Consider the following 10,618-nt stretch of genomic DNA (forward strand, 5'->3'; position numbering starts at 1 on the left):
CACTACCATGATTATAACAACCACAACTATGATTATATCACCCACTAACGTAATTATAACAACCACGATTATGATTATAACAACCACGACTATGATTATAACAACCACGACCATGATTTTAACAACCACGACTATGATTATAACAACCACCACTATGATTACAACAACGACGATTAAGATTATAACAACGATGACCATGATTATAAAGACCACGACTATGACTGAAACAACCCCGACTCTGATTATAACAACCACGACCATGATTATAACAACCACGACCATGATTATAACGAAAACGACCATGATTATAACTACCACGACCATGATTTTAACCACCACGACCATGATTATAACTACCACGACCATAATTATAACAACCACGACCATGATTATAACAACCACGACCATGAATATAAGAACCACGACCATGATTATACCAACCACAATCATGATTATGATAACCACGACCATGAATATAACGAAAACGACCATGATTATAACAACCACGACCATGATTATAACAACCACGACCATGATTATAACAACCACGACCATGATTATAACCACGATCATGATTATAACAACCATGACCATGATTATAACATCCATGAGCCTGATTATAACAACTACGACCATAATTATAACAAACGCGACCATGATTATATCAACCACGACCATGATTATAACAACCTGATTATACCAACACGACCAACCACGACCATGATTATAATAACCACGACCATGATTATAAATAACCACGACCATTATAACAACCACGACTATGATTATAAGACCCACAACTATGATCATAACAACCACGACCATGATTATAACAACCACGACCATGATTATAACAACCACGTCCATGATTATAAATAACCACGACCATGATTATAACAACCACGACCATGATTATAACAACCACGACCATGATTACAAGAACCACGAAAATGATTATAACAACCACGACCATGATTATAACAACCACGATTATATCCATGATTATAAGAATTATAACCACGACCCACGACCATGATTATAACAACCACGACCATGATTATAACAACCACGACCATGATTATAACAACCACGACCATGATTATAACAACCACGACCATGATTATATCAACCACGACTATGATCATAACCACAACCATGATTATAACGAAAACGAGACTGATTATAACAACCACGACCATGATTATAACAACCACGATCATGATTATAACAACCACGACATTATAACAACCACGACCATAATTATAACAACCATGACCATGATTATAACAACCAAGACCATGATTATAACAACCACGACCATGATTATAACAACCACGACCATGATTATAACGAAAACGACTATGATTATAACAACTACGATCATCTATCTCATATACTATAGGAATTGCCGTGTGTGTCTGCCTGCCTGTGTGTCTGTTCTGGGCAGCCGAAACGGTACAATCGTTTTTCATCAAACTTCGGGGAAAAATCCCAAAAAATTCATAGAGTGGAACAAACCTGGTCCCATGTCGATTTTTTCTTTAGGAAGGCATTAATTAACCATTTTATTTACAATGGAAAATGATGCAAGTCTACGGACTTGGCACACCCTAATTAACCATGTAAGTCTACCTACTTGGAGCACCCTCATTCGCTGTACGCTTGCCAAGCACGAGCGTTCAAACTTTCACAGGGCACGGTGGGCCTGCGATCACTTGTAATTATTAAAGCAGGACTCATCTGGGGGATTTGTATGCCCATTTTTTTTTCTCAGCACACGAAGACAGTGCTGTCTTTTTTAAGGGGGTCCATTGTAATCTTCTGTAAATTTAGAACGAAAATTACTGATCTGATGAACAGGAAAACGTAAGTAGGGCAGTCGTGCTATTGAATGCAGTGCACCAAGTGGGGAGTCGGGACCTAACTGTCCAGCTGCCTCCATGAGGCCTACGAAATATATTTTATTAAATTAATTCATATACTGGTGATGAAGTTACGTGTCAGCTATATTAACAAAAATTATCTTGGATAATTTTCCATTTGAAAATATGTTACATGTGTCCCTAGGAAATAATTAAATTATGAAAAGAATGTCATCATGAGCTTCAAGAATTATCAAAATAATTACTGGAAAACCTTGGAGGACGTTCGTATCTGAAATTAAAAACGTAAATAATTTAAAATAGTGCTCGTCTTTCCCTAAAAAGAAATAAATTACAATCAGGGGATATTTTAATTTGTAAACAGTAGCTCCATAGAGTGGCAGGCGTGCTCAAAGGCGCTCACAAGTCACTTTCTGTCTTTCATCTACGGCAAGCGGAGGTGTAACCACCCTCTGCACCGATAGAACGCCCCACGTGGTCACAATACTGTACTTATAGGTGAGGTCACCTGTACTCACAAGTAAGCGCATTTCAAATGCATATATTGTTTAGATAGGACAGGGAAGAGAAATCACAGTAGTTAATGGGTGGATTATTTCATGTCTTAGTGGAGTCGATTTGGTGGTGGTGGTAGACTGCTTAACAGGACTATGGCGTAGATGCTAGTGACTGGGACTATTCACGGGTCCCATGTTGAAGCTCGCAGAAATACCACATCTAAGGAATGTATGCAATATCTGGGGAAAAGTTGCATAAAATGAGGGAAATTAGATCTCTCTTCTGAGTGGTGTAAGGTACACTTGGTTGTACGGTGATTTGACCTAAATGGGCAGGATTAACTCTCTTGCTCTCTCTCTCACGTACAGTCAACTGGAGAGAAACCTGCCCCTGGATGCAGCATGAGTGAATTGAAATATTTATGGCTTTAGGAAACAGGACTTTCCATGGGGCTAGTGAGTAGGGTACTACTGTATGCCCACCGAGTAACTGTGCTCATTCTTCTACTAGGTACCTTCATCTCTTCAACTATGGGTGTATGTGGTTTATCTAACCAATTCCTGGTGTGAGGTCGACAACCCTGATGGTTGATCTTACACTCTGGATGTGGGAGAGATTTTTAAAGGTTTTACGAGTGAGCGTTCCATCGTTGGTTGTAGATTCGCAACGTGAACGTCTTTTGTTTGTGACGTCATTACTGCCGCGTCCGCTCGCTTTGTTTAATTTAGTATGGGCCCGGCAGTGTTTAGTTAAGTACAGAGTATCTCCTTTCTTATTGTATAGTATGTTTCTAGTGGTATAAAGTGTAAACCTTGCTCGAGTTTTATAACACCAAGTAAAGTATTATTTGTGAAAGATTATTGTTAATCATATTTTGGAGTAACACGGAAAATAACTTACTTATTTATGAGGTTTCGTGCGGTGAATAGACCACGTTGTTCATGGTAGTTTCTATACTAAATAAGTTTTTACTTTATGTTCATTATTTTGTCAATCGGTTGAGTCATTTATTTGATCAGATTTAACTTGTATTTGTTTATTTTTGTACATACTGATATATTTATTTTATTGTTTATTTGTTAATATATTCTGTTATTAAAACTACTGCATATATTTCAATATACCCCATAGTAATGAGGTGATAATTTGGTGGGATCTATTCCTGGACCTATACTACAAAGTGTAATTTGTGAATTTGTGATATTGTCACACCCTTAAGAGGCCCAAGGGTCGTAACAAAATTGGCGACCTTGCCAGGATAGATCCCTTTTCACTCGTTATCTATTGGGAATTTTAAATATAGGGAATCTTTATTGTTTAAACATGGCTACGTTTGATGTGGAGGGGTTTGTTTAAAATCCATCCGTAGAAATGTTAAAAGACAGTGTGTTAAGAAAGGATGATGGGATGAAACTTGCCGATACATATGAGATTGAGTATCGACGTAGTCAAAGAAAGTCTGAAATTAAAAATGCAGTATTAACTGAGCTTGTAAATGAAGATGTGCTACCGAAGGGGGCACTGACTTTGCGTTCATTTGACCCCAGAGAAACTGTAGAGATAAGAAAGTTAGAAATGGAGCATAGGAGGCTAGAACGAGAAAAGGATAAGTTGCATGAGTTGGCTTTGAAGGAAAGAGAAGAAAGGGAAAGAGAGCGTGAAAGACAGCATGAATTAGCGTTAGCACAGGTTAGCAGTAGAAGACCAGACTTACAGGCATTGTCTTTAGTATCTGAGACAAAATTGTTTGATGTGACAAAACATTTGAGACTGCTTTTGACGAGGAGGATCCAGAAGAGTTTTTCATGCAGTTTGAGAAGAGTCGTGGATTGCTATGATTCCAAGTGTGTTCACTGGGTCAGCTCGTTCAGCATTTCTGTCTTTGTCAAGTGAAGTTTGTCGTAGTTATAAGTTAGTGAAAGAAGAAATTCTTAAGGCATATGAACTCATTCCTGAAACATATAGAGTGAAATTTAGGACTATGAGAAAGACTGATGCACAGTCGTATATAGAATTTGTTTATTCATTGAGTTAAATGTGTGGATGGTGGATAACGTCTAGCAAGGTAGAAATTTTGAGGAACTTGTTCAGTTGATGATTTTAGAACAGTTCAAAAGAGCCACTCCAAGAGATATACAATTGTACTTAGGAGAGAGAGATATTAGTAATGTTCATAAAGCTGCTGCATTAGCTGATAGCTATGCCCTTACTCACAAAATGCATCATGTTAAATCTCAAAATCATTCAGGTGGAAAGGGTTTTGTAGCCAATGAAAAGGGTGGTAGGCAGGATAGTAGTACTGCTTCTTCTAGTAAAGTAAATTTTCGTGGAAACTCAGGTGAGCTTTCCAAGACCTATGCCAAGACTAAAGCATTTGTTTGTTTTTGCTGTATGAAACCAGGTCATGTGATTGCGAATTGCCCTAAATTGGAAGCAAAGAAGGAAAACCCAGTTTAAGTCCATTACAAGGAAAGCAAATTAATTGTTGTTGATTTTTCCAGGTATATAGGACAAAGGTCAAGGACAAAATTGGGCCCTTAAAGTCAGGGAGAGGGGAAGTGATCGATGACAGTGTGGAAATAAGCAAGCATTGAACAGCTACTTTTCATCAGTTTTCACAGAAGAAATTCACGAAGAAATTCCAGAAATGGAACTGATATTTTGGGGAAATGAAGAAGAGAAATTAAAGAATATCACTATCACAAAAGAGGATGTTCTTAAGAAGATAAATAAATTAAAGAAGACAAATTCCCCAGGGCCAGATGAAATTTTTCCTCGAGTTATGAAAGAGTGTAAGGAACAGATTAGCGTACCCCTCGTAAATTGATTTACAAAATCATTAGACACGGGAGTTGTGCCAGACTTGTGAAAACAGGCAAATGTAGTACCCATATTCAAAGAGGGAGACAGAGCATCAGCGTCAAATTACCGGCCGATTAGTTTTACGTCAGTAGTGGGGAAATTTCTTGAATCAATTATAGCAAATAGTATTCGATCGCATTTATAAAAAAGCAAATTAATCTACGACTCTCAACATGGGTTTACAAAGGGAAAATCTTGTCTAACAAATCTGCTGACGTTTTTGAGGAAAGTCTTCGAGGTAGTAGATAATACCGATAATTACATAAGAACATAAGAAAATAAGGAGTCTGCAATAGGCCGGTTAGCCTGTGCATGGCAGCTCCTGTCGAGAGTTACTACCACTCTCTATCATCCATGAATCTATCTAGCCTCCTTTTAAAACTTTCCAGTGTTCCAGCACTTACTACAAAGTTGCTAAGCTTGTTTCACTCGTCCACCACCCTATTTGTGAACCAGTTCCTTCCTATCTCCCTCCTACCTAAACTTATCCAACTTAAATCCGTTGCTCCGAGTCCTATTCTGCTCGGATATCATAAGAACTTTATCTATATCCCCTTTATTGATTCCTTTCACCCACTTAAATACTTCTATCATATCTCCCCGCACTCTTCGTCTTTCTAGGGAATGCAAGTTAAGTTTCTTTAACCTATCCTGATATGGAAAGTTTCTAAGTCCCGGAATCATTTTCGTCATTCTTCACTGCACCAACTCTAGTGAATTGATATCGATTCTATAATAAGGGCACCAGAACTGAACGGCATAATCGAGGTGCGGCCTGACTAGCGCAAGATATAGTTGCAATAAGACCTCTGCACTCTTATTACTTACACTTCTAGATATAAAACCCAATACTCAGTTTGCCTTATTTCGAATATTAACGCACTTTTTTCTAGGCCGTAGGTCCGGGCTTACAAGTACCCCTACGCCTCTTTCACAAGTCGACTTCTCTAGGTTGATGTTGTTAAGGCTTTATACATTGTCAGTATTTGTTCTTCCAATATTAAGGACGCTGCACTTGCTGGTGCTGAATTTCATTTGCCATTTTTCAGACCACCCCTGGCAGTTTATTTAGATCCTCCTGTAATGCATTTGCATCCCCCTGAATTAATCTGCCGCCCTATTTTGATGTCATCCCCAAACTTGCTTATGTCACTGCTGATCCCAGTATCTAAATCGTTTATGTAGATTATGAACAAGAGTGGGCCTAGTACTGACCCCTGGGGAACCCCACTGGTTACACGGCCCCACTCATATTTAACACCATCTTCGCTGACCCTCTGCGTTCTATCCGTGAGCCATGATTTTATCCAATTTAAAACTTTCTCCTCGATACCATGAGCCTTAATTTTTCTCAAAAGGCTCTGATGTGGTACTCTGTCAAATGCTTTGCTAAAGTCTAAGTAAATAACATCGTAATTTTCGTCATTATCTACTACCTCGAAGACTTTCCTAAAAAACGTCAACAGATTTGTTAGACAAGATTTTCCCTTTGTAAACCCATGTTGAGAGTGGTAGATTAATTTACTTTTCTCTAGATGCGATCGGATGCTATCTGCTATAATTGATTCAAGAAATTTCCCCACTACTGACGTCAAACTGATCGGCCGGTAATTTGACGCTGATGCTGTGTCTCCCTTTTTGAATATGGGTACTACATTTGCCTGTTTCTACAAGTCTGGCGCAACTCCGGTGTCTAATGATTTTGTAAATAAATTTACAAGGGGTCCGCTAATCTGTTCCCTACACTCTTTCAAGACTCGAGGGAAAATTTCATCCGGCCCCGGGGATTTTGTCTTCTTTAGTTTATTTATCCTCTTAAGAACATCCTCTTTTCTGATAGTGATATTCTTTAATTTCTCTTCTTCGTTTTCCCAAAATATCAGTTCCACCTCTGGAATTTCCTCTCGAATTTCTTCTGTGAAAACTGATAAGAAGTAGTTGTTCAATGCTTTGGTTTTTTCTACACTGCCATTTATCACTTCTCCCCTCCCTGACTTTAATGTCCCAACTTTGTCCTTGACTTTTGTTCTATATACGATGTTATTTACTTAGACTTTCGCAAAGCGTTTGACAGAGTACCACATCAGAGGCTTCTGAGAAAAGTTAAGGCTCATGGTATCGAGGGGAAAGTTTTAAATTGGATAAAATCATGGCTCACCGATAGAACACAGAGGATCAGCGTAGATGGTGTTAAATCTGAGTGGGGTTCCCCAGGGGTCAGTACTGGGCCCACTCTTGTTCATAATCTATATAAACGATCTAGTTACTGGGATCAGCAGTGACATAAGCAAGTTTGCGGATGACACCAAAATAGGTCGGCAGAATAATTCAGGGCAGGATGCAATTGCACTACAGGAGGATTTAGATACTGTTAAATCATGAACACTGGTGAACACTGATATTCACTACAATTGACTGAATTAACTGAATGGCTAGGGAACACAGAACATACCTGGAGACAAACGGGAAGCAGTGTCAAGGGACGCTCTTCCAGGCCATCTTGAGTTTATATACCCCTGAGTTGCCAGTGATCGCTACTCAGGCAATGACAATAATTTCAAACAAACCAACTGTTACTCATTCAAAGATGACCCTCAGTTGACAAAGGTCTGGCGAATTACTTCGGTTGATTTACACAGACTAATTCAAGATTGAGCTTCCCAGGAGAAAGTGGAATAAACAACGTATTGACAATTGTGTCCAAAGGCGGGACTTACTGGGAGGGATCGCGAGGGTAAACACGCTCCTTCTAGGGGTCGCTAACTCACTCATGTTTTGCGGGCGTGGAGTTTAATAAGAATCATTAGTTATATAGATCAGCAGTCAACGTGACCATGACATCGTAGCAACGGATTTAAGTTGGATAAGTTTAGGTTTAGGAGGGAGATAGGAAGGAACAGGTTCACAAATAGGGTGGTGGACGAGTGGAACAAGCTTAGCAACTTTGTAGTAAGTGCTGGAACGCTGGAAAGTTTTAAAAGGAGGCTAGATAGATTCATGGATGATAGAGAGTAGTACTAACTCTCGACAGGAGCTGCCTTGCACAGGCCAACCGGCCTATTGCAGACTCCTTATTTTCTTATGTTCTTATAACAAAAGATACACATGTACTACAGTACTTACTCTTCATTTAAGTTTTGTTATGAATATGAAAATGTGAAAGTCTCCTACAGATCTAACTAATAATATTCTAGTGGTTAGTATTATCTCGTGGAGTTTTCAGACCACTATGCTCTTTTATGAATATGTGTGGTGAGGGGCTGCTGAGATATGGATCTATAGGCTTAAACTAAGGGAAGTGTGACCTTTGACCTCAGCATCTCCTGAGTTGGTGAGGTCATATTACTCATTTTGTTGTGAAGCGTGGTGTATAGAGGGACGTGCACGGGTCTTTGGTAATTATTGGGTCGTTGTGAGCTCGCATTGGGACCATTTCCATATTTTCCGATGTTGATAATAGTGGTGTCTAACGATATAATATGTGATGAGAAATCAATCCAAGTGAATTATTGTCTTGTGCAATTAATATATTTTTTTAGTGCTGTACGGTTGGTGCTGTTGTTTGATATAAGTATCATATTATTACCAGTGCGTCTCTTTAACCTCAATCTCAGAAACACCAGTCCAGGTCACGGTAAATATTATATAAATTTTGTTTGTGCAGATTCGGTATTCTGAGCGGCCCTTCCACTGCATTACCATTAACCCCTGCCTTGCCCTGTCAGACAGTGATGTATGTGACGTCTCTACTAGGACTCTTCATAGTATTAGCGTCCTCCGGTGTGCCAAGGCTGCCTCGCCTTCAGGGTAAGTTTACAGGTAATGTCTGTCTTTCCATGATATATGTATATTCGATGTCAATAATTAACTTTAAAAAGAGAGAATTTACGCATGATTCAATAACCGACATTTTGGTAAAACGAAACATATCAATAAATTTTAATCATCTATGAGAAGCTCTATTATACGTATGCAGATAACGCTTGTTACAAAACGAATGAATATATATTCTAACGAACATCACATTGTCAATATCAGACAGACCTTTGATAGCTGCAGTGGAGGATGTGTTGGCCTCAGTCACTGATCCTTACTGCTTCCTTGTATTCATCACGGACGGCAGTACCTGGCCCATCGCTCTTTATAAGGTGCGTTATTTAACCTGGTGCATCTATTTCACTATCTTTCAACGTTTTAAATTTAATCCATTTTAGTGTATATTATTTACAAAAACATCTTTTGAGTCAGATATTTTAGAGTTGATCTATACCTAGGAAGACTAGAGGTCTAAAATTACAGTTACTTTCTTCATATGAAAGCTTTTGGTTATCCGTCCACAAATATTAACTCGCACATTAAAAAGGGTATTTTTTTTTAATAGGGCATACATCATTACCACGCCCCTTGGGGTGTGGGAGCGTTCGAGGTGGTAGTGGACGGCCAGAACGCTAACGTGACACAGGCGCAACTCTCCTGGGTGGTCGACGAGGCTCGGCGGGTAGGTCATTCTCACATTACTACTGAGGTGGGTAGGTCATTTGTTCATTACTACTGAGGCGGGTAGGTCACTTTAACATAACTTTAACCATGTTAACGTCAACAGCTGCGGCAGGTGTCATGGTGCGTGACGGTGGTGGTGGTGAGCGACGACCCAGCCTTCCTCGTCACCTTCGCTGAGTTATCTGTTAAGGGCCGCCTCCTGGTGTGGTCGTCGAGGCTTCTCATTGTCACCCGCCCTTTTCTCCCAGAGCTGCAAGGTCTCCATAAGTTACTCTCCCTTAATAACGCCATGTTGCTCATCATGGATGAATCTTCAACTTCTCGCCAGTTATTATCAGTGCCAATATTCTGTTTGTTTACACTGAAACATTTACGGGAATAATGTGGATATTTACCAAATATTGCCAATAATCAAAGAGTTGGAGCAAATAAACATAGCATTGTATATTTCATTGCATATCTAAAAGCCATTTCAACTACAGGTCTACTGTTTACATTCACTTACCTTTCACAACCCATGAGGCAGAGCCACTGAAGGTTGCCAACTGGACGCCCCACCGAGGCCTCACCCTGACCACCAACCTCCCGCTCTTCCCTGACAAGTTCTTCACGTGAGTGTTAGAATTGAATTGAATTGAAACAGTTTATTTAGCCAGAAAAATACAGATGCAGAGTGGATATTAATAACAATATTAACATGGCTGAGCCAGTTGAAAACCTGAGCTCTCTTTGAGGCACCTGATATATACTATATATTTATCTCAAGGAAGTATTATGTAACATTTAGTATCACCTGGAGTAGTACAATAGCATGGTGGTAATAAGTACATCTCATAGTGTTACCACGGTTATCACTTTAATATATATTTATTTTA

General features: G+C 39.2%; 1 protein-coding gene across 1 annotated transcript; it reads left to right on the top strand.

The window, feature by feature from the left end:
* Nucleotides 1-3,752: 3,752 nt before the first annotated feature.
* LOC121866145 lies at nucleotides 3,753-10,354 on the top strand (the record flags this gene model as incomplete). The annotated part of the gene is made up of 6 exons (XM_042365736.1): nucleotides 3,753-4,225; nucleotides 8,908-9,050; nucleotides 9,282-9,391; nucleotides 9,625-9,741; nucleotides 9,847-10,070; nucleotides 10,226-10,354. Coding segments are annotated over exons 1-6 (1,196 nt in total), but the record flags the coding sequence as incomplete, so codon positions are not given.
* Between the last annotated feature and the right edge of the window lie 264 nt (nucleotides 10,355-10,618).

The sequence above is a fragment of the Homarus americanus genome, unplaced genomic scaffold (genome assembly GCF_018991925.1).
Source record: "Homarus americanus isolate GMGI-L3 unplaced genomic scaffold, GMGI_Hamer_2.0 scaffold58893, whole genome shotgun sequence".
Classification (NCBI taxonomy): Eukaryota; Metazoa; Arthropoda; class Malacostraca; order Decapoda; family Nephropidae; genus Homarus; species Homarus americanus.